At 34.3% G+C, this 24,661-nt stretch overlaps 4 protein-coding genes across 5 annotated transcripts; 2 read left to right on the top strand and 2 right to left on the bottom strand.

Annotated features, from left to right (window-relative positions):
- Nucleotides 1-9,127: 9,127 nt before the first annotated feature.
- Nucleotides 9,128-9,693, bottom strand: LOC127095038 (glutamate decarboxylase). Its single transcript, XM_051033787.1, has 2 exons — nt 9,466-9,693; nt 9,128-9,368 (listed from the first exon to the last, which is right to left on the bottom strand). The coding sequence occupies exons 1-2, from the start codon at nt 9,558-9,560 to the stop codon at nt 9,143-9,145; spliced, it is 321 nt and encodes a 106-aa protein (XP_050889744.1). The 5' UTR covers nt 9,561-9,693; the 3' UTR covers nt 9,128-9,142.
- Nucleotides 9,694-14,887: 5,194 nt separating this feature from the next.
- LOC127095037 (pentatricopeptide repeat-containing protein At1g73400, mitochondrial) lies at nt 14,888-17,188 on the top strand. Its single transcript, XM_051033786.1, has one exon. It carries the CDS (start codon nt 14,930-14,932, stop codon nt 16,586-16,588), a length of 1,659 nt encoding a protein of 552 aa, XP_050889743.1. The 5' UTR covers nt 14,888-14,929; the 3' UTR covers nt 16,589-17,188.
- A 364-nt stretch (nt 17,189-17,552) lies between these two features.
- Nucleotides 17,553-19,214, top strand: LOC127095036 (F-box protein SKP2A). The gene is made up of 4 exons (XM_051033785.1): nt 17,553-17,871; nt 17,979-18,287; nt 18,394-18,535; nt 18,638-19,214. Exons 1-4 carry the CDS (start codon nt 17,869-17,871, stop codon nt 19,000-19,002), a joined length of 819 nt encoding a protein of 272 aa, XP_050889742.1. The 5' UTR covers nt 17,553-17,868; the 3' UTR covers nt 19,003-19,214.
- Nucleotides 19,215-20,804: 1,590 nt separating this feature from the next.
- LOC127095035 (pentatricopeptide repeat-containing protein At1g73400, mitochondrial) lies at nt 20,805-24,407 on the bottom strand. Of its 2 annotated transcripts, none has more exons than XM_051033783.1 (2): nt 21,948-24,407; nt 20,805-20,969 (listed from the first exon to the last, which is right to left on the bottom strand). In XM_051033783.1, the coding sequence occupies exon 1, from the start codon at nt 24,043-24,045 to the stop codon at nt 22,204-22,206; it is 1,842 nt and encodes a 613-aa protein (XP_050889740.1). In that variant the 5' UTR covers nt 24,046-24,407; the 3' UTR covers nt 20,805-20,969; nt 21,948-22,203. The 2 variants fall into 2 exon arrangements, with proteins under 2 accessions (XP_050889740.1, XP_050889741.1); XM_051033784.1 differs by having other exon boundaries at nt 20,807-20,944.
- Nucleotides 24,408-24,661: the final 254 nt, after the last annotated feature.

The raw sequence follows: 24,661 nt of genomic DNA, 5'->3' as shown, positions 1-24,661 counted from the left end.
CACCCAAACCCAACAATGAAGCATCACAGTAAACCTCAAATGGTTCTGACGGACTCGGTAATATCAGAACAGGAGCAGTAGTTAACCTTCTCTTTAACTCTTGGAAACCTTCTTCACACTTTGAGTCCCAAACAAACGCTTGCCCCTTTCTAGTCAACATTGTCAACGGTAACGCCAACTTAGAAAATCCCTCAATGAACTTCCTATAATAACCAGCCAAACCAAGGAAACTTCGAATCTCAGCAACAGACTTAGGAGCTTCCCACTTAGATACCGCTTCTATCTGAGAAGGATCAACAGCAATACCACCTCTTGAAGTCACATGACCAAGGAAACTAACTTCTCCTAACCAAAATTCACACTTAGACAGTTTAGCAAATAACTTCTTTTCTCGTAGAATTCCTAAAACCAATCTCAAATGTTCAGCATGCTCTTCTTCAGATTTCGAATACACTAAAATATCGTCAATAAACACCAGTTTATCTTTAGCTTCCAAAGTCGCTAACATCATAAACAACTCTGCCCCATCTGCTACTGCCTCATTCACCCGCCTTGCTGACAGAAACAAGCTCTTTTCTTCCTCAATCTCAGAAAAGATCACAGTTTTATCAAAACAAATGATATAGACTCGGTTAAACACCAACCAGTTCATACCCAGGATAACATCAATCTGCACTAGTGGAAGACACACTAGGTCCATCCCAAAGTCTCTACCAAAAATACTCAAAGGACAATTTAAACAAACCGAAGTAGTAGTCACTGAATCCTTCGCAGGAATATCAATCACCATACTTCCATGCATTCAGATATCTCTAATTTAAGTTTCACAGCACAATCCAAGGATATAAAAGAATGAGTCGCACCAATGTCAATAATAGCTACAAGGGAAAAGTCATTAATATAACACGTACCTCAGATCAAACGATCATCTGCAGCAGTCTCAGAACCCGATAGCGCAAGGACCTTGCCTTCCGACTGATTCTCTTTCTTCGGCTTAGGACACCGTGGACTGATATGACCCACCTCTCCACAGTTGAAACAAGTCGCGGTCTTCAACCGGCACTCCGCAGCTAAGTGACCACCTCTTCTACATTTGAAACACTTCTTCTCATTACTGGTACACTCATGGATACGATGCCCAGCCTGACCACATCTGAAACACTTAGCAGGGGCACTAGAGTCTCCCCCACTAAGTCTCTTCATCCCACTCTGTCTCTGGAAACCTTTGCCAGCTGCATACGGTTTCCCACGATCAATCTGATTCTTGCCTTTCCTATCAACCCTCTGCTGATAGCTTTCCGCTCTGGCTTTGGAATCCTGTTCAAAAATCCTGCAACAGTCGACCAAATTAGAAAACACTCTAATCCGCTGATGCCCAATAGCCTATTTGATCTCGGGACGTAACCCGTTCTCAAACCTCACGCATTTTGAAAATTCTCCAGCAGCCTCATTATACGGAGTGTAATACTTCGACAACTCTGTGAACTTAGCAGCATACTCAGTAACAGACCGATTGCCCTGCTTCAATTCTAAGAACTCTATCTCTCTCCTTCCTCTGACCTCCTATGGAAGGTACTTCCTCAGAAATCTCTCTCTGAACACTGCCCAAGTGATCTCAGCATTCCCAGCAGATTCCAACTCAATGCGGGTAGCAACCCACCAATCATCTGCTTCTTCTGACAGCATATGCGTACCGAACCTGACCATCTGGTTATCGGCGCACTCAGTCACTCGGAAGATCCTCTCGATCTCCTTCAACCACTTCTGAGCACCATCTGGATCGTATGCCCCTTTGAACATTGGAGGATTGTTCTTCTGGAACTCACTCAGTTGACGAGCAGCTCCCATTCCCACATCATTCGGATTTCCCCCAAGTACTCCAGCTAGCATACCCAGAGCCTCAGCAATCACAGCATCGTCTCTACTTCTTCCAGCCATCTCTATTCTGAATACCCAACCAGATAAAACAATAAGTACTGATAGGGTTACACAACACCTATCCCGTACGGGGAAATAAAATAATTACGACTCGACTCGACCGACTATGCTCTGATACCACTAATGTAACACCCTTCTAAAATACCCCAAATATTTAATTAAAAATAACAATATATCAATCAGAGTGATTATGCAGTTAAGGGTGTCACACAATTATTCACAACATTCACCAATTATAACTGTCATGCTCTTTTATTTAAACAAAGCAAACATTTGCATAATACGCAGCGGATAGAAATCTCATCAATCATGTAAAACATGTAACATTCACATGTAAATTATTCAACAAGGTAAAACATCCCATCCCGATGTTACATCTATCAGAGCACGACCCCCTAGGGAGACTACACTAGACTCCAAGCACTATCTTCTACTCAATCACTGCTCGTTACCTGAAAAATAGTTGTAAGGGTGAGTTCCTCAATCGATATAATAAGCATTATAAAATATCATGTTATGTTAAGTAATTTAACACATTAATCACCCTAATCACAATATACATTCAGTAACAGCACATCAGCTCAAACATCATACTCAACACCAACATAAAACACAAGTATAATCTCAAATCATACTCAACAACAACACAAACACACGTATAATATTGGAATACATCCATTCACATTATACGCCATACATATATTATGCAATGAGACTCCACACATGCGGTACCGAATATTCTTGAACATATAGTTCAAGCTCACCGATCAGTCCAGATACGGCTACTAAGCTCACTAGTCCCACTCATTTGAGACCTAGTGACTCACTCACTAATTTCGCACTATGGAAATTAGCTACAGCCCCAAAGGCTATGTTATGCACACTACTCACCTAGCATGCAAACATCAACAACAATTCCACAATAATTCACTCACTAATTCCTCACTATGGGAATTAGCTACAGCCCCAAAGGCTATGCTATGCACGCTAATCACCTAGCAATGCAACATCAACAACAATTCACAATGGACATATGCTCACACCCTAAGCCATACAACAGTCCATTCACAAATACATGCATAATATATACATTTACAGCATTATGCATACCATCATACATTATCAACACATGTATCAACACATCATATCATGTCAATTAATTAAACACAGTATTAGCACACTCTACTAATACCTATACTACTCAAAACAGCGGGAAATAATCCGTATTACATCATACGCCAACATAGGCCAACTCTCAATTATGTACACAACATTAAAAAGCCAATTTTTCCACTCTGCAACAGTGTTAACCGGTTAACGCCCTGGGTTAACCGGTTAACGCAGACAAAAACACGCTTTCTGGCCAAACTCAACAGTGTTAACCGGTTAACGCCCTGGGTTAACCGGTTAACGCAAGCAAAACAACACATTTTCACAATCCAAAACAGTGTTAACCGGTTAACACCCTGGGTTAACCGGTTAACGCAAGACAGAAAGCTGTTCCTGCGCTAACACAAAGCATAATGCAGAATTCTCCGCATTTTCCGCCGTTGGAGGACTTCCGAACCTCCGATTCCAATTCCGTAAAAAGTTATACGTTCGGGAAAACACGACTCACACAAATACCGATTAAATTTCAGTTTTTCACACAGTTTATCCAACGTAATTTCAACATTCACAATTCCCAATTAGGGTCAATTCAACGGTTTATCACTACCCATTACATATTATCCCATAATACCCATTAATCGACGATAAACCCCCCTTACCTGAGTCAATCCGGCGAATCTTTAAGCTCCAAGCTTTTCTCTTCTCCAACCTTCTTCCTCTTGCTCCGTCTCCTTGCCCTTTTCCTCTTTCACGATCGTTTCTCTGTTTCACGTGAAACTTTCTTTTCCAAATGAGACTCTTTCTCTTATTTCCAACTTATATATTATTCCAATAATTATTATTCCAATAATTATAATTTCAATAATTATAATAATTCAATAATAATAATCCAATTATTTAATTAAATTAATAATATACTATTAACTCAATTTAAATAATTATTTTATTTTATTGGGGTGTTACAGGTGGGGCTCCATATAGCGCATGCTATAAGAGCACACCGACTATATTTGGTTGACACTGCAATTTTTATGGACAAGAATGTCACTTATACATATGTCATCGACCTATAATACTTTGAGGATTTCGAGCGGATCCATGAGTACAACTAGGGGCGCTTGTTTGGTGTACTTGTACTTGAAGTTATCAGATGGTTGTAGGTGGAAGATGAAGCAAGTCATAGGCAGCATCAAACTAATGATGGTAATATTTATTAGTCCTTTAATCTTTATGTGTCATTTTTATTTCATCTTTACAACGTCATTACTAATGATTTATGTGTTCCAAACTTTTCAGACTTGGATCCTCCAGTATTTCCCGCACATTGATCGCGACTTAGTAAGTCTATGGGAATCGTGACTGCAAGTGCACAGTCCTATCGCGTAGTTTTAAAGATTATCAAACCCATAAGGACTAATAATCGAACGTATCATGGTCTAATGTTGCTATATAAATCCAAGGCTGATGATCGTTTTAAGATTGGAGGGATGAAGAGAAATAACTATAATGTAAATAAAATATTAATAAAGATATGAGATGTAGGGATATCGGTATGTAACACATCAAACTTCGGGGATTCAATAGATAGTTGGTGAAATCTTATTGGTCAAAATATTCTTCAGTAGAAATTATTTATAAAAATGACTTAGTCTCACACTCTCGTTTTTATTGACTCTGACCATACTCCTAAACCAGAATGCTTGACTCTCGCGGTCTCATTTTGAATTTAAAAGTAATTTTTGAATATAAATAAAGTCTAATTAATCCTAAAGTTCTCTCATTGTGTTTAGGATTAATGCCTAGTTTCAGCTATCTGGTTAAAATCTCAAACTCTCGTTCTTGTTGACCGTAACCTTAGTTTGTTTTGTACTCTCGTACGAAAAATAGTTTGATTAAAATAAGAAATTAAAACCGGAAAAATAAGTTTTATAAAAACTAACACCAACTAACAAACAAGAAGGGGAAGAAGCTCAGGGTAGAAACGAAAAAGATGATTGTTAAGAGCCAACTCAGTTGCCACACGTATATAAATAAACGTCGTTTGAGAAAAATAGACAGAAATGACTTATGTGGCGCTATTTGAACAATTAAAGGATCAAATTGACCTCTTTTAAAATTAAGGGATCAAAATAGATTCAAAGATAAAGTTAAAGGATCAAAAATAATATTTTACCTAAAGATAAAGAAATGAAGACTATGGAATATGAGTTAAAGGCTAGAAATAGTTCTTTAAAGTGAGGTGAATGGGCATCAATGATACTTTATATGTCATCTACATAAATCCATGAATTCATTCTCGAAATAATCAGATTTTTCAACAGAAACATGATTGAACCATAAAACTAAATTATTCAGCTAGGAAGTTCATGTTTGCTCTTAAATAGGATGATCAAATTTCATATGTTTTAAGATCATGTGATATATTACATTTCTGGAGGATATATGTTACTTGTAAATCATTGAATTATTGACACACATCTAAATAATTGGATATATTTTTTAATTTACTTTCTAAAACATTTAGTATTCATATTCTGAATCTAGAGTTCTTGAGCTGGGCCGAACACTATCCAAACTCAACAACATTTTGTAAGCGAGTTTTCGAAGCAATTTCTTTTTTAAAGGAGGATAAAAGATATAAAAAAAATTGTTTAATGAAAAAACACCTTAAATTTTTAAAAAATATTGTATTTTTAGATGCACAATTTTCACACAAATACAAATTCTAAGTGAGTCATTCTATTTTTCTTAGAATTTAGTTTAAAAATACATTTATTGATTCACCCCAATCCCCATTTACATCAAATATATATCTAAATGAGCCACACCCTCGTTTTTATTAAAAAATAGTTCAAAAATATAATCTCAAAATAAATCTGAAACTACATAAAATATGTTTTTCACAATATCTGTGTAAAGATATATATATATATATATATATATATATATATATATATATATATATATATATATATATATATATATATATATATATATATATATATTTTATGCTTTATAATTTATGGATTATATTAATTAAAAGGTAGAGTTTAATTTTTTTTATAAATATCATTTTTGTCGGAGGGAGAAAGTGACTTAATTGAGATTCAATTATAAATATTGTTTTGTAATGGAATAAAAAATTTCAGTTTTTATATCATTTTTGTTAAGAATATGTTATCAATTAATTAGTATTGATTGATATTCAATTAGTCATTATTGTAATTGATATTATTTCCTATTGTATATTTCCTATTTGCATATAAATATACACCAAGTGTGATCATATTAGACACACAGAGATACAATTACATTATGGTATCAGAGTCTCGTTTAAGATCCGGTGGGCCACCTACTATGGTCTCCGCTATCGGGCCACCCACCATTTATTTCCACGCTCCAGATGTCCAATCCTGGGCGTGAGGGGGCGTGTTAAGAGTCCCACATCGGACAATATATGACATGAACATGACTTTATAAGTGGAGGCAACCCTCACTCTACCAACCGGTTTTGTAGGGTTGAGTTAGGCCCAACCACACATTCTTAACATGGTATCAGAGCTATGACTGATCCCAATTGGCGTCAGGCGATGGTGGAAGAAATGACTGCATTGCATTCAAACAACACATCTTTCTTATGGTTTATATACATACGGTATTCAGCGACTCAAAACTCATCTTTTCAAAAACTTTCAGACAAAAGATTTGGGTCCACTCAGATACTTATTAGGTATTGAGGTTGCACAGTCCTCATCAGACATTGCAATTAACTAACGTAAGTATGCATTAGACATCCTAACTGAAACTGGTATGCTTGACTGTCGTCCGATTGATACTCCTATGGATCCCAATGTCAAGCTTCTTCCGGGTCAGGGGGAGTTGTTGAAAGACCCGGGAAGATATCGACGTCTAGTGGATAAACTCAATTATTTTACCGTCAATAGACCGGATATTACTTTTGCAGTGAGTATTGTGAGTCAATTCCTTAATGCTCTTTGTGATACTCATTGAAATGCCGTTATTCGGATTCTCAAATATATAAAGAATGCACCAGGAAAATGCCTATTATATGAAGATAAGGGTGATGCTAAAATCACTTGTTACTCAGATGCAGATTGGGCAGGGTCACCGTCGGATAGGAGATCCACTTCTGGATATTGTGTTCTTATTGGAGGAAAAATGATCTCATGGAGAAGCAAGAAACAAAACACAGTTGCATTATCTAGTGCTGAAGCTGAATATCTGGCTATGGCAGCAGCCTCAAAAGAACTTGCTTGGCTTAAGAATTTGCTCTCAGAACTTAGGTTCGGTGACCTTCAAAACACAAAACTCATATGCGATAATCAAGCGGCACTCCACATTGCGTCCAATCCGGTTTTCCATGAACGGACCAAGCACATAGAAATAGATTGTTACTATGTAAGAGACAAGGTACTGTCGGGAGAAATAACCACGAAATTTGTCAAATCTGAAGATCAATTGGCTGATATGTTTACCAAGTCTCTCAAGGGTTCTCGAGTGAATTATATTTGTAACAAGCTCGGATCATACAATATATACGATCCGGCTTGAGGGGGAATGTTAAGAATATGTTATCAATCAATTAGTATTGATTGATATTCAAATAGTCATAACTGTAATTGATATTATTTCCTATTGTATATTCCCTATTTGCATATAAATATACACCATGTGTGATCATATTAGACCTACAGAGATACAATTACATTAATTTTAAATTATCATTTTTTTTACTTTGTGATTTTTTTATTAATTAAAAAATTGATCCTATTAGGTTTTCTGAGCCTCGCTTTCATAACATATATATTATGAGAAAAAGTTTGGGTCTATTTTTCAACTATTTCTTTTTGACAAATGAAGGTGTGTTATATTTAGGTGTGGCCGAAAGTGCATTTCGAATTCTAAGTGTAGTTTGATTTTTCTCTAGGGTGAAGAACCAATGCTTAAGGTGGGAAAAGTAATTTAAAAAAAACAAAAACAAACCTCCTCACATGTCTAAGAAACCCCACTCTTCTACATGATGATCCAACAAAACAAACAAGCTTAACAACAGAAGGAAACATCAAAAGAAATGTGGAAATGCAAATGGGAAAATAGAATGTGACCAACGAAGGGAAAAAGTAAACTGTGATCATTATTGAAGTGACTGTCCATTCATTAATTGTGATACAGGTAGCTATTTCATAGGGTCAAATCATAACCCTTAAGATACTAGACAAAATGTCATTAAATTGCAATATCTTTCAGCGGAAGTAACCAACAGATTCTTGACCAGATAACAAATTTTGCCGTCATGCACAATTCGCAACCCCTTCTCCCACACAAGACAACATAATACATAATTGTATCTTTCCGCATTTAGGTTGCATTAGCCAATCATCACCGCTCAATCAGAATGTCATAACAGCTTCCAAAATTTCTCTTGTTGAACCAAAACAAGAATAGCTGAGATCCAAAGACTCAAGTTTTTCATGCAAAAGTATTGGCAGGAGAGGGCATGGCCAATAGAGCATGTCCAAAGATGCAACTAGTTGTCATCATGATTAGCCCAACATGCAATGCAGAGACAAGCTTGAAGGAAGAACCTAAAATGGTAAATACTAAACCTGCCATGTCACCAGAAAATACTTGTCAACATGAGAAAAACCCTCATAACAGAATCTCCTCCAAGCTTTTGCAGAAAGGTAGTACAAACTCAACCAAGAAATTTCTAACTACGACTTCCCTCTCAAACCCATGCTCTTACGCTTCTGGCTTAGAGCATAGCGTCTTGCCATAGGATTATTATAGAATTTCCTCATATGATCCGAGAGCTTATGGATAGCCTTGAGATCACCAATAGCCGAAAGTTGCATCAACAAGGAATCAAACTTTCTATAAGGAAGTTTCATTTCCTTGTTTATCACTTCTTCCAAAAGAATACAACTTTCCCTCTGAATCTAAAGGTCCATACATCTGCAACACCATACTGCAACTTATAGTTTTAGAGTTATTTGACTACAATTCTCAGCAATATCAAAGATCACAACGCGATCACAGCGATAATTCAGAATCTTGCTGAAAAACTATATCATCATGTTAAAGCTAAACAGACCTGAAGCTCAGTGGTGACAGGATACTCATCCATGTCAACATAGTTCTTGTTAAGCGAATCCATGATGAGTTTATCACACTCAGGTTCCATCCAAGTAGTGACAAATGAAGCCAAGTTAAGCCTTGGTTTCCCATCTAACATCAACTCATCGTTTATTATCTGATATGCTGCATCTTTTGGTATAGAACTCTCTGACAGCTTGAACCTGTTACCAACAACAAAGAGAGAAATTCAAACCTCGTTTCAATTACTACCAACGAAGAACTTAAGTAGTTTGTTTTTTTAAGGAAAAATGGACTTACTTTGGAACTGCTTCACGCACGTATCTAGAAGCAAAAGTACAGTCTATGCTTTCACTATGTTCATCTGGATGTTTGACAGTTGATGAGATAACCATTTTGGATGAGTTCTTCTGAGCTAACTGTGGGAGAGAAGAAGATCAGAGAAGAGAAGAGAACACAAGAATAGTGGAAAAAATGATGTTTGTGAGTTGTGGAGATAAGAGGTCACTATTTAAGAATCAAACTTTCCTTTCCGAATATCTATACTAATTCCTCCAATACTTATTATACTATGTTACATTTTAGTTATTAAAAGAAAAATTGTTACAAATAATTATTATTTTTTTGACTAAGTGTAGAAATAAGTTTTTGAAAAAAGATGTGGTCCTTTTACAATCAATGATATGACCTTTTTTGAGAAAAGTTGTATTGAAAAGAGTAATTTGTGGACTTTTAAATCTGTCAACACAATTTCTAAAAAATATTATTATTATTGTACATATTTGAAGATTTGGGTTGAGTTTAAATTTGAATTTAAAAGAGTTCACATAAATTTATGAGACATCTCATGGAATAGAATTGAGTTGGATCGATCTAAAGAGGTCGATTTTTTCAATTCAATCTCTTTGCATTGATATAAAAGTCGATTTTTTCAACTAAGTTATTTTATGTCGATCCAACTCAATCTTATTATATAGGATGTTGTCAATAAATAATGGATTTTTTTTTAATTTAAAATTTAAATTCAATTGAAATATTTAAACATTTATATAGTTCTAGGGCGAATTGTTTTTTTAAAGTTAGATTGGTCTCTTAATCTCTTAATTGAGACTTAAAATTTTTTTTTTGATGAACATTAGTACTTCTTCCGTGAATGATTTATTTGTAGTAAATAAGTATCTTAAAATAAATAATTCATTTTAATGCATATTTTTTAATTATACTCTTTCATTTTCAATACATGATAAATAAAAAGATTATCTTTTTATTATTATTATTATTTTTAATCTGTGTTAAATCGTCAACTGAGTCTTAATTGTGAGATGAAGAGAGTATTTTTTTTACTAAACAATTTTGAAGATATTTGTGTTATATGTGATTTTCAAACATATAATTTTAAAGTACTTGTGAGAAAATCAAAACAAGTGATATTATTTTAAAAATTATGTATTTAATTATTAAAAATTAAAAAATATTATTTTTAATATAATTTTTTTTTATATTCTTCAACACGTATTCTGAATGCACACATTAACAAGACCTAAAAAAAGTATTTTTAATTTTATATATCTAATATTTTTATGAGAATTTATTGAAAAAGTAATTTAATATTTAATAATTTAGATATTCAATGTTAAAATTTAATATAATAAAATTATATAGTTTTTCAAAGAATGTTTTAGTTTAGATTTTATTTTCTGAAAAGTCCATTACATATTATATTCTTTCTATCCTAAATTATAAATTATTTTAAATTTTTAATGCATATGTACACAATATCTTCTATTTATTATTATTTATTCTTTTAAATTTTTAAATTTATTTTTAAGATAATAAATAAAAATTAATATTTTAAAGTTATATATAATTCTTCTTTTTCATACAAAAATAATTATTTTTTATAATTCATATAAAATATTAAAAATATCTTATAATTTCGAACAAAGAGTATTATTTATACGTTATGTTTTTAATATCATCAAAAAAAGTTTATATTAATTAATTAAATAATTTAAAAGGATACATTATTAAATAATTAAATTATTTTAATTAATTAATTAAATAAAAATAAAAATTAAACAACACAATAATTAATTTTAATTTAAGATTATTAAAATTAATTAAAAGTATTTTTTTCTTTTTAATGTAATCAGTGTCGATTCTGAATAAGACCAAGAGGATCCTTAATCCATGATCCCCTTTTTATTTTAAAATAAAATAAATATAATTAATATTATAAAATTAAAAACACAAAATGATTTTGAATGAATAAATATTATTATATTAATTTGGCTTGGAAGTAAAAGAAATTTATGTAAAAGTGACTTAAAATAAAATTTTACTATAAAAATTTCATTTAAATTTAAAAACAAAAAAATTAAATTCCAGAAAGAATTACTTTTAAAAAACAATCAATTTTATTTGAGAAAAATAAAAAAAAATAAAAATAAAAATAAAAAAATCAGTTTTATATTTTCGAAACCAATTCTCTTGAACCAAGACCAAAGATGAAACAAGATACACACAAAAAGATTTTCATGGTAAAAACATGTTAAATGGCGCGTACGGTGCCTCGCATTGCTGGCTGAACACAACAACGACACGTAGAAATAAAAAATAGTGGACAGAAATGTAACGTGTGACTTGTCACTGACGCATGTTGCTGTCACTTTAACTCATGTCGGCCTTATTACTACCATTCCTCGTCCAACCGTTATCTCAATGACTTTGTTAGGTCCAACAATCTGATTGTCTTATAGGAAATGAAATTTGTAGTTTATTTTCATAAATTAAATATGTCTTTGATCTTTTTAAATAGACAAAAATATTTTTAATAACACAAAATAAATAATAAAGTTTAATCCAATATTGTTTAAGCATTTAAATATATTAAAATAACTAGATATAGCAAAATAGCTATTTGATGCCAAAAAAACTTGTCAAAATTTTTAAATTAAGTTACAAGATAAAGTTTCGTCTTTTGTTTGTTTATAGGAATGGTAGGTGTACTAATACTATTATCTTTAGTTTGGTCATACTGAAAGGAATAAAAAATGATATAATTAATATACACTGATAGTGTAAAAAGATCTTAAATCGTCAGTTAATCTTATCCGTTTGATATTGAAATAAACTTGATTTTTATTTTAAAAATCTATAAAATAATACAAACGTGTGATGATGATGAATCGACCGCGTAAATCTTTTTACAGTGATAATATATATTAATTAAATAAAAAAAATTCATAGAAAAGTTTATTAAAAATTATTTTAATTTTTTAAAAAGACAAAAAATTTGAGATATAAAAAAAGTGAAAATGATAAATTCTTTATGAGATGAAAGCGAGTAATATTCTAAAAGAAGATAGCCGCAATCATCACTTGTGTTAGTGCAATGGGTACTAGTATTTTCCAATTAAAGACTATTTGAAATACTTTCAAAATTAAGTGGTTTTTTAAAATTTTGATATCCAAATTTTTTTTCGATAAAATGATGAAATAACTAAAATAACATTTTAAGAATAACTATTCAAACCAAATTTTCATTTAAAAAATTTTTTTATAAATTTTTTTTACATCAAAATATGTTACACTATAAAAATCATTTTAAAAAAAAGCCAAAACAAATGGGCCTAATAAATGATTTAATTAATGAATTAATCCAAACTAAAAAATATATATAAATAAATAAAGCAAATAAGATTTTTATTAAAATATTTCTTATTAAATATTAGAAATGATAAAAGTAGTATTTGTTGTGATACAATCCAAGTTATAGTTCAAGTCTAAGTTAGTTAAAATTAGGGTTTATTAGTTACTTAGTTATTAAATTAGCCCGTTAATTTGTTACTTAGAGTATAAGTAGTTTTGTATATAGTAATTCAGTTTGACAACTTTTATAAAATTCAACAATAACAATCCTTATTCTCTCTCTCTCTCTCCCCTCCTCACTAAAAGTGTCTCACAACTAACAAATTGGTATGTTATTCATTTTATATAGTGTAGCTTTAAAAACAATTTTGCAAACCAAGCTTAAAATCTTAGTATCTGTTGAACGACATTGATATCGCACTAATCCTTGTGGAGACGATAAACAAATACTTACTCATAATAGCACTCACACTACAATCGAATAATCATCTGATCATATTTTTGACACTTTGAGTTAATGATAGATGATCCCTAAGTTGTGTCATATGTTTGGGTCCCTTGACTTGTTGATAGTGAACCCTAAGTCAAACACTTGAGTTTGTTTTCATTTTGCCTTTTGTTCTCTTCTTTCTTCTTTGAGTTTTGAACTATTTGTGCTTCATGCCTTGGGAGTTTGATGTTGTATCAACACTCTAACATGATGCTACATACATTGTTTGCCTTTTGACCACTAACTTGTTACATCTAACCTACTAACATTTACTTTATGCACTTTACATCCATGTCAATTACATTCTTGCCTTTTAATTTTGGCTTGTTTTGCTTCCTTATTTCAAAAGAACAAAAGCATGATAAAATGACTGAAATCCTAAAAAGCTTTAATATGATCTTATGAACTTTGTGTTATTATCCCTTGCTTGAGGAGTATTTTTTGACTTTGCACCTTAAGGACTTAGTGTTTTACCCTTGCTTTGAGTTAATCTGATACTTTGTAAATCATCTGATACTTTGTGATTCATCTGAGACCTTGTGATCCCTCTGGGTCCCTTTGATCTCCAACTCAAGACTTGGATGTCTCAATGGCTTTGTGTTCATCCGGATCTCTTGATATTCATCTGCTTGTGTGCTTTGTATCTTGTGGCTCAATCCAAAGGAAAATAGATGCTTGTTTTGACCAATGTCAAATGCTTGCTCCATCTTGTGGTTAGTACACTTGCACACACAGATGTTTTCTCTTGGGTTACCTTACAATGAGACCTTCTATTTCATGTCATTTACTTTATGCTTTAGGATAGTCTCTTCCTCTCCTTCCCATTTCTTAAAATTTCAAAACTTCTCCCTACTTCAAAAACTTATTGTTCTAAAATTATCACCCTTTTTCTTAATAAACCCTGACTTTGTAAAGTGATCCAGAAAAAAAATCTCAATAAATGCTAAAACACTTAAGCATACTCAAACTCTTTTCTCAAACTTCTAAAAAAAATACAAACTTCTTTTTGTGCCTACATCTAAGAAATTGGATGAAATACTTCCCACCATCTTTTCAAAATATGTCCTTTGGGGTGTACCCATGAAAATATCCAAGAGCTCAGAGTCAGACAGAGGAGGTCGAACCCGGGCTGCCATTTCTCTCCAACATTGGGCATACTCTTTGAAAGTCTCATTGTTTCTTTGAGTTTGATTCTGGAGTTGCAATCTAGTCTGAGCCATATTAAGATTATACTTGTATTACTTCAATAAAGCATCAAATAGATCCTTCCAAGACCGAATCTTGATATGTTATAATCCCATGTACCAATCAAGAGAAGCTCCAGACAAGCTATCCTGGACAAAATGAATAAGCAAAGAATCATTGTCGATGTAAGAGGCCATCTTTCTATAATACATTGTTATGTGGCTCTTCAGGAAACTCAACCCCTTGTACTTCTGCAGGTCGGGGATTTTGAACTTCTGAGATAGAACCACATTAGGTACCAAACATAGTTCCTTAGCGTCCATACCGTAAGTAGATAACCCTTCGATAGCTCAGATACATTCCTTCAACATTTGGTAGTCATCAGGTTTTTTTAGAAACAAAGCTTTGCCTCTAATTGTATCTGCACTTCAATCATCAATGTTTTCTGTATTTAAATACTCTACTCGTTGCCAGTTACAACTATCAGATGCTCATTATGTTCAATTGATTCAATCTTCATTGCCAGTGAACTCTTTTGTTGCATTTCATTTATCCAATCGCCATTATTGTTCCGAAACCGTTACCATGAATCAAGATTCTGGTTGTGGTGTGAGTGATGATGTTGTGGAGGTAAATGGTGTTGTGGAGAGTAATGGTTTTGAGAGTGATATTGATAAGGTGCATACCACTGTAATGGATAATTTAATTGGTTTTCACAATATGGAGAAAGCTCTTGAAAAATTAGGCATCCCATTGTCCACACCATTGGTTACTGGTGTATTGCATAGGCTTCGATACGATGAAAAGATTGCGTTTCGGTTTTTTACATGGGCTGGTCATCAAGATAGTTATTCTCATGAGCCTTGTGCTTATAATGATATGATGGATATTTTGTCTAGTACAAAGTATAAAGTAAAACAGTTTCGGATTGTTTGTGATGTGTTGGATTATATGAAGAGGAACAACAAGAGTAAGGTTCCGGCAGAAGTTCTGATGAATATGTTGAGGAAATATACTGAGAGGTATTTGACTCATGTGCAGAAGTTTGCGAAGAAGAAGAGGATAAGAGTGAAGACGCAACCAGAAATAAATGCGTTCAACTTTCTGTTGGATGCTTTGTGCAAGTGTTGCTTGGTTGAGGAAGCTGAAGGGTTCTATAAGAGAATGAGAAAAATGATCAATCCTAATGGGGATACGTATAATATTTTGGTTTTCGGATGGTGCAGGGTTAGAAACCCGACTAGAGGGATGAAAGTGTTGGAAGAAATGATTCAATTGGGTCACAAGCCTGACAATTTCACGTATAATACTGCCCTTGATACTTACTGCAAAGCTGGGATGATAACAGACGCGGTAGAGCTTTTTGAATTCATGAGGACAAAAGGTTCAATCATATCTTCTCCCACTGCCAAGAGTTATTCAATTCTAATTGTGGCTCTCGTCCAAAACGATAGAATGGAGGAATGTCTTAAAATCATGGGGTATATGATTAGCAGTGGTTGTCTTCCTGATGTCACGACATACAAGGATATAATTGAAGGTATGTGTTTGTGTGGTAAAATAGACGAAGCTTACAAGTTCTTGGAAGGGATGGGAAACAAAGGTTATCGGCCTGATATTGTTACTTATAATTGTTTCCTCAAGGTTCTCTGCGACAATAAGAATTCTGAGGAAGCCCTTAAACTATATGGAAGAATGGTTGATTTGAATTGTGTTCCTAGTGTCCAAACTTACAATATGCTGATTTCAATGTTTTTTAGGATGGATGATCCTGACGGGGCATTTGAGACTTGGCATGAAATGGAGAAGAGAGGTTGTAGACCAGACACAGATACATACTGTGTCACGATTGAGGGTTTATTTAACTTCAATAAAGCGGAAGATGCTTGTATTCTTTTGGAAGAAGTGATAAACAAGGGAATGAAACTTCCTTATAGAAAGTTTGATTCCTTGTTGATGCAACTTTCGGCTATTGGTGATCTCAAGGCTATCCATAAGCTCTCGGATCATATGAGGAAATTCTATAATAATCCTATGGCAAGACGCTATGCTCTAAGCCAGAAGCGTAAGAGCATGGGTTTGAGAGGGAAGTCGTAGTAAGAAATTTCTTGGTTGAGTTTGTACTACCTTTCTGCAAATGCTTGGAGGAGATTCTATTATGAGGGTTTTTCTCATGTTGACAAGTATTTTCTGGTGACATGGCAGGTTTAGTATTTACCATTTTAGATTCTGCCTTCAAGCTTGTCTCTGCATTGCATGTTGGGCTACATCATGATGACAACTAGTTGCATCTTTGGACATGCTCTCTCCTGCCAATACTTTTGCATGAAAAGTTTGAGTCTTTGGATCTCAGGTATTCTTGTTTTTGTTCAGCAAAAGAAATTTTGGAAGCTGTTATGACATTCTGATTGAGCGGTGATGATTAGCTAATGCAACCTAAATGCGGAAAGATACAATTATGTATTACGTTGTCTTGTGTGGGAGAAGGGGTTGCGAATTGTGCATGACGGCAAAATTTGTTATCTGGTCAAGAATCTGTTGGTTACTTCCGTTGAAAGATATTGCAATTTAATGACATTTTGTCTAGCATCTTAAGGGTTACGATTTGACCCTATGAAATAGCTACCTGTATCACAATTAATGAATGGACAGTCACTTCAATAATGATCACAGTTTACTTTTTCCCTTCGTTGGTCACATTCTATTTTCCCATTTGCATTTCCACATTTCTTTTGATGTTTCCTTCTGTTGTTAAGCTTGTTTGTTTTGTTGGATCATCATGTAGAAGAGTGGGGGTTTCTTAGACATGTGAGGAGGTTTGTTTTTGTTTTTTTTTTAATTACTTTTTCCCACCTTAAGCATTGGTTCTTCACCCTAGAGAAAAATCAAAAATACCCTTAGAATTCGAAATGCACTTTCGGCCGCATCTAAATATAGCACACATTCAGTTGTCAAAAAGAAATAGTTGAAAATAGACCCAAACTTTTTCTCCTAATATATATATATATATATATATATATATATATATATATATATATATATATATATATATATGGGTTAAATACACTTTACCCCCTGTAATGTTAGCGAGTTTAGGGTTACCCCCTGGTAAAGTTATTTTTTCAATACCCCCTTATGTTATGTAGATTCCTTCATAGAACCCCCTAATATCCAGGTGGCATGGAATCTTGGTTTTTTATTTCAGACGTGGCTTTTTAATTTTTTTATTTTCACATGTGAATCTTCATTAGGTCTCCAGCATGGCATAAACTAGAAATTAGGGTTCCAAATCCATCCCTCTCTCTCTTCGTGAAATCCATCCCTATCCCAAGTCAATTGAAAACCCCGGTCGCAAATTTTGGAAATGCAGGAATTATATGGTGAGCAAAATTATCACATTTGGTGCACTTATATGCAACACCAGATCTTCTCTTCCTTGCACCATCCTCTCCACTTTCTCTTATCCTAATCTTCTTAGGTCTACCAGGACCATTTTACAAAGTTGCAAACTCTAATCCTTCGACAAGACAAGCCTCAACTTGAGGACAATGCTGTTGAGGCTGTTTCAAAATTCTGTCCCGACCTGCAGGTTCTGGACCTCACCAAAAGTTTCAAGCTTACCGATCGTTCGCTGTATGCTATAGCTTTAGGTTGTTGTGATCTTATAAAACTCAACATCAGTGGCTGTTCAGCTTTTAGTGACAAAGCTTTGGCTTATCTAGCTAGTTTATGCAGAAAGCTGAAAGTTTTGAATCTGTGTGGTTGTGTTAAAGCTGTATCAGATACTGCATTACAGGTATGTTGGTTGTTAATTTCATGTAAAAATTAGGGTCTGTTTAGATTTACTTGATTAATTTTTTTATGAAAAGAAGGGCTTAAGATGGTTATGATCTATGATCCAGGCAATTGGACATTACTGCAACGAGTTACAGTTTTTGAACCTTGGATGGTGTGAACAAATAAGTGATGTTGGTGTGATGAGTTTAGCATATGGGTGCCCTGATCTTAGAACACTTGACTTATGTGGTTGTGTCCTTATAACAGGTATTTTGATCCTAATTGCGGCATTTTCTATATAATACTATAGTTTCTAATTAGTTGTCTTGTTCTTGGTTTTGTCTTCATGTTGTTCCTTATTTGCTGCAGATGAAAGTGTAATAGCATTGGCAAATAGGTGTCCTCATCTGAGGTCACTTGGGCTGTACTACTGCAAAAACATAACAGACAGAGCAATGTATTCATTGGCACAGAGCAAAGTGAAAAACAAGATGTGGGGATCTGTGAATGGTGAGAATGATGAGGATGGTTTAAGGACTTTGAACATTAGTCAGTGTACATCACTCACCCCTTCAGCTGTTCAGGCTGTTTGTGACTCATTCCCTGCACTTCATACCTGCTCAGGAAGACATTCACTCATCATTAGTGGCTGTTTGAATCTCACGTCTGTGCATTGTGCTTGTTGCGCTCGGCCTCACCGGGCTATAAACGCTTTCCCTCACTCGGCTCATTGAACCAAATAGATGTTTATGTTGAGGTCTGTATATTATGTACAAAACCTTGAACTTGTCTTGGACGTTTCTTGTATTTTCTGAATTTCATGTGATGCTAGTTTAGGCCATTTTGGATGTAAATATTGGTTTATTCCAAGTTTGCCTATGAATTTACGGTAGGACATTGTGGTATTATGGAAGGATGTTAATATGATGTTAGATTTCTTTGTTTTGGCTTTTTTTAAAATGAGAAAGGAACTTCTGGGAATTAATTTTGCAATGTTTTTTTCTAAAGTAATTTGAAGGAAAATGGAATCTGTGCTGGTAAAAAGAAACTATAATAAAGATGGCTATTTTACAAACAGCTAATTTATGAGTGATAGGAACTTTGTGTGGTCCCTCCACTTCTCAACACTCGACACTCAAACCTATAAACTCTTTAGAGTTAAAAAAAAACATAAATTCTGTGGGGCTCTTATGATGCACTACTTGGACAGCAACAAAGAGTCATTGTCAGTGAAACAGTGAAAAGGTACAAGATAGAGTTCCAATGAAAAATGTATTGATTTCAAATTCTTAAATTCTAGAGCCACTTGTAGTACATTCATACAAATAGATTTTCACTATGGTTACATAGTTTGTCATGTGCTGTGGTCAAGATAAAGGGCCTTTTTCCCTAGTTCTTGAGCTGCTTGTCTTGAGTATATATAGCCAATAGTATGTAACATGTCAACTCCAAAAGCTGCAAAAAGAGACACAGGTAACTAGTTAGGGAATGTTGGGCATTATCAATCGCTGATCGTGGAAAACAGTGTTCTGTTCAAAGTCTACAATACTACATTGCTACACTATCACTATAACTGCAATTTAAACAACATTATTGACATTTAAGACTTCAGTGAGAGAAGTGTTAAGTCAAGCTTTGAAGTTCAACGTGGGCATTCAATAGTTACAACTTTCTGCGACATGGGTTTAGCAGTTAGAATTCACTAACCTGCATGAGAAAGCCGTTTTGCTTCAGATTCAGCGCGCTGCAAAAAACCTTTTTGGTCACCGCGGACATATTGGCTAAGACAATCTTTCAAAAATCTTGCTAGCTTTTCTTCCCTTTCTTTCTGGACAGCCTATATCGAAGCACATCACAATTTAAAATTCATAAAATAGATTCCAGGGGAAGAATACATGTATTATACATGTGTGTGTACTTATGTATTATGATTCAAGGAAAGATTGGGAAAAAGACCAGAATGAGACGTTGACATTACATTTGCTTTAAATTCTTAGGAAGAAAAAATAATCACATTATAAGAGTGGAAAAATATAAAATCTTTTTTCTACATCAAAGAAAATACTAGCATGGAAGATTTAGCACCGGCTTCTAAGTGGTTTGATGGTTTTATGCATGCATCATAACCTTTCCGTACTCGGTTTTATGCATGCATCATAACCTTTCCGTACTCGGTTTGATGGTTTAAACATACAAAATCCCCTTACCCAAGCATTCTACCTCGTGACTAAGAGCCTCTCCTAATGACACTGTTGTGTCAACACACAATGTCTGGACTTAATTTTTGTGGGAGTCTCACAGTAACCAAATATGAACAGCTTCTTTCATAATAAGAGAAACTGTGGAGATGAAGTTGTACTACTTATTGTGTTCTAGAAACATATAGAAAGAACTTTGAAAATATAAAGTCTAGAAAAAAAGGCTATAACATAATGAAAAGTGAATTTGGGAACACACTTGCCTTTAGCTTTTCCTGCAAATCTTCACTTTCATCCGCTAGTTCAGAAGAAGCCATTGATGCAACAGCTAGATGCCCAACGTAGTCTTCAAACAATTCACTTCCAAAGAGCAGGGCAAAGACAGCCATTGGGTCAAGCATAGTTTCTCGTTTGCTTCGTTCCCTGCATTCTTCTTCTTCGTCTTCGTCTTCCCCTGGAAATTTCGTCTTCGTCTTCCCTGCTATGTTCAGAACCCTAATTTTCTAAGGGGGTATTTGAAATTAAAAAGTGTAAAATGACACATAATCACTTTAACAAAATTAAAAATATGCCAGGTGTAGGACCTCTTATTAGATTCCATGCCACCTGGATATTAGGGGGTTCTATGAAGGAATCTACATAACATAAGGGGGGGTTTACAAAAAATATTTTTACAGGGGGTAATCCTAAACTCGCTAACATTACAGGGGGGAAAAGTGTATTTAACCCTATATATATATATATATATATATATATATATATATATATATATATATATATATATATATATATATATATATATATATATATATATATATATATATATATATATATATATATATTAGGAGAAAAAGTTTGGGTCTATTTTCAACTATTTCTTTTTGACAACTATATGTGTGCTATATTTAGATGCGGCCGAAAGTGCATTTCGAATTCTAAGGGTATTTTTGATTTTTCTCTAGGGTGAAGAACCAATGCTTAAGGTGGGAAAAGTAATTAAAAAAAAAACAAAAACAAACCTCCTCACATGTCTAAGAAACCCCACTCTTCTACATGATGATCCAACAAAACAAACAAGCTTAACAACAGAAGGAAACATCAAAAGAAATGTGGAAATGCAAATGGGAAAATAGAATGTGACCAACGAAGGGAAAAAGTAAACTGTGATCATTATTGAAGTGACTGTCCATTCATTAATTGTGATACAGGTAGCTATTTCATAGGGTCAAATCGTAACCCTTAAGATGCTAGACAAAATGTCATTAAATTGCAATATCTTTCAACGGAAGTAACCAACAGATTCTTGACCAGATAACAAATTTTGCCGTCATGCACAATTCGCAACCCCTTCTCCCACACAAGACAACGTAATACATAATTGTATCTTTCCGCATTTAGGTTGCATTAGCTAATCATCACCGCTCAATCAGAATGTCATAACAGCTTCCAAAATTTCTTTTGCTGAACAAAAACAAGAATACCTGAGATCCAAAGACTCAAACTTTTCATGCAAAAGTATTGGCAGGAGAGAGCATGTCCAAAGATGCAACTAGTTGTCATCATGATGTAGCCCAACATGCAATGCAGAGACAAGCTTGAAGGCAGAATCTAAAATGGTAAATACTAAACCTGCCATGTCACCAGAAAATACTTGTCAACATGAGAAAAACCCTCATAATAGAATCTCCTCCAAGCATTTGCAGAAAGGTAGTACAAACTCAACCAAGAAATTTCTTACTACGACTTCCCTCTCAAACCCATGCTCTTACGCTTCTGGCTTAGAGCATAGCGTCTTGCCATAGGATTATTATAGAATTTCCTCATATGATCCGAGAGCTTATGGATAGCCTTGAGATCACCAATAGCCGAAAGTTGCATCAACAAGGAATCAAACTTTCTATAAGGAAGTTTCATTCCCTTGTTTATCACTTCTTCCAAAAGAATACAAGCATCTTCCGCTTTATTGAAGTTAAATAAACCCTCAATCGTGACACAGTATGTATCTGTGTCTGGTCTACAACCTCTCTTCTCCATTTCATGCCAAGTCTCAAATGCCCCGTCAGGATCATCCATCCTAAAAAACATTGAAATCAGCATATTGTAAGTTTGGACACTAGGAACACAATTCAAATCAACCATTCTTCCATATAGTTTAAGGGCTTCCTCAGAATTCTTATTGTCGCAGAGAACCTTGAGGAAACAATTATAAGTAACAATATCAGGCCGGTAACCTTTGTTTCCCATCCCTTCCAAGAACTTGTAAGCTTCGTCTATTTTACCACACAAACACATACCTTCAATTATATCCTTGTATGTCGTGACATCAGGAAGACAACCACTGCTAATCATATGCCCCATGATTTTAAGACATTCCTCCATTCTATCGTTTTGGACGAGAGCCACAATTAGAATTGAATAACTCTTGGCAGTGGGAGAAGATATGATTGAACCTTTTGTCCTCATGAATTCAAAAAGCTCTACCGCGTCTGTTATCATCCCAGCTTTGCAGTAAGTATCAAGGGCAGTATTATACGTGAAATTGTCAGGCTTGTGACCCAATTGAATCATTTCTTCCAACACTTTCATCCCTCTAGTCGGGTTTCTAACCCTGCACCATCCGAAAACCAAAATATTATACGTATCCCCATTAGGATTGATCATTTTTCTCATTCTCTTATAGAACCCTTCAGCTTCCTCAACCAAGCAACACTTGCACAAAGCATCCAACAGAAAGTTGAACGCATTTATTTCCGGTTGCGTCTTCACTCTTATCCTCTTCTTCGCAAACTTCTGCACATGAGTCAAATACCTCTCAGTATATTTCCTCAACATATTCATCAGAACTTCTGCCGGAACCTTACTCTTGTTGTTCCTCTTCATATAATCCAACACATCACAAACAATCCGAAACTGTTTTACTTTATACTTTGTACTAGACAAAATATCCATCATATCATTATAAGCACAAGGCTCATGAGAATAACTATCTTGATGACCAGCCCATGTAAAAAACCGAAACGCAATCTTTTCATCGTATCGAAGCCTATGCAATACACCAGTAACCAATGGTGTGGACAATGGGATGCCTAATTTTTCAAGAGCTTTCTCCATATTGTGAAAACCAATTAAATTATCCATTACAGTGGTATGCACCTTATCAATATCACTCTCAAAACCATTACTCTCCACAACACCATTTACCTCCACAACATCATCACTCACACCACAACCAGAATCTTGATTCATGGTAACGGTTTCGGAACAATAATGGCGATTGGATAAATGAAATGCAACAAAAGAGTTCACTGGCAATGAAGATTGAATCAATTGAACATAATGAGCATCTGATAGTTGTAACTGGCAACGAGTAGAGTATTTAAATACAGAAAACATTGATGATTGAAGTGCAGATACAATTAGAGGCAAAGCTTTGTTTCTGAATAGATAAGAGTGATGATGATAATGATGATGCTGGTGATGGTGATGGGCGAGTGATGAAAAGGAATGACTTTTGAGAGAGTTTATGTAACTATTAAACATGCCCATGAAGATAATTTGGCGTTTAGGAATTGAAGGCATTGAAATGAGTGAGGAAAAACTCAGAAACAAAAAAACAAACAGGTGGCGGGTGAAAAAGATGAGGTTTTGAATGTGGGGGATTTTTATGGAAGTGAAAGGAATGGAGAGAAGGAATAGCTTACTTAGGTGATGGATGATACGGCTTTCAACACCGATGAAAAGAAGCCGAAGGAAGGAACACCGATGAGTCACTGATTATATATGCTTGGAAGCGCGTTTGGGCGAATCAAACGTGATTTTTGGGCTTTGTGAGTAACGTGATTTTACCTTAATGCTCCGTTTGGTTTTTTCGAAAGAGAGGGGAAATTGATAAAGTGAAGAATCAGTGGGGAATAAATGAAATGGTTTTTAACTTATTTGATTTGATAGAATAAAAAATAAGAGACCAATTCCGTCGTTTATTTGTGGGGTCTTTGTTTAATGGCAAGAGCAAAATTTACATGACAAGAATTGTTTGCACCCAAGGGCTTGTAGGGTTCGTTGGTTCCGGTTCCGCTCTACCTCGCTCTTAATTTTTTTTTAAGATGAAATTAAAATGCAAAAGTTTTAGACCCATACTATCTAGTATCTTCGTTTCTCCTGACTCATTTTTTGTTAACTTATGGGAAACAGATCT

The sequence above is a fragment of the Lathyrus oleraceus genome, chromosome 6 (assembly GCF_024323335.1).
Source record: "Lathyrus oleraceus cultivar Zhongwan6 chromosome 6, CAAS_Psat_ZW6_1.0, whole genome shotgun sequence".
NCBI classification, from domain to species: domain Eukaryota; kingdom Viridiplantae; phylum Streptophyta; class Magnoliopsida; order Fabales; family Fabaceae; genus Lathyrus; species Lathyrus oleraceus.
Note: the sequence above shows the minus strand (reverse complement) of the source record. Positions and strands in the feature narration are given on the sequence as shown.

Bases quoted from the DNA above. Each gene is read 5' to 3' on its own strand.
- LOC127095038 (XM_051033787.1), bottom strand. From the start codon at position 9,560: ATGGTTATCTCATCAACTGTCAAACATCCAGATGAACATAGTGAAAGC. The intron at 9,369-9,465 runs GTAAGTCCATTT...TGTTGGTAACAG, and splicing joins GTGCGTGAAGCAGTTCCAAA to GTTCAAGCTGTCAGAGAGTT.
- LOC127095037 (XM_051033786.1), top strand. From the start codon at position 14,930: ATGTTTTCTGTATTTAAATACTCTACTCGTTGCCAGTTACAACTATCA.
- LOC127095036 (XM_051033785.1), top strand. The intron at 18,288-18,393 runs GTATGTTGGTTG...TCTATGATCCAG, and splicing joins TATCAGATACTGCATTACAG to GCAATTGGACATTACTGCAA. The intron at 18,536-18,637 runs GTATTTTGATCC...TATTTGCTGCAG, and splicing joins TGGTTGTGTCCTTATAACAG to ATGAAAGTGTAATAGCATTG.
- LOC127095035 (XM_051033783.1), bottom strand. From the start codon at position 24,045: ATGCCTTCAATTCCTAAACGCCAAATTATCTTCATGGGCATGTTTAAT.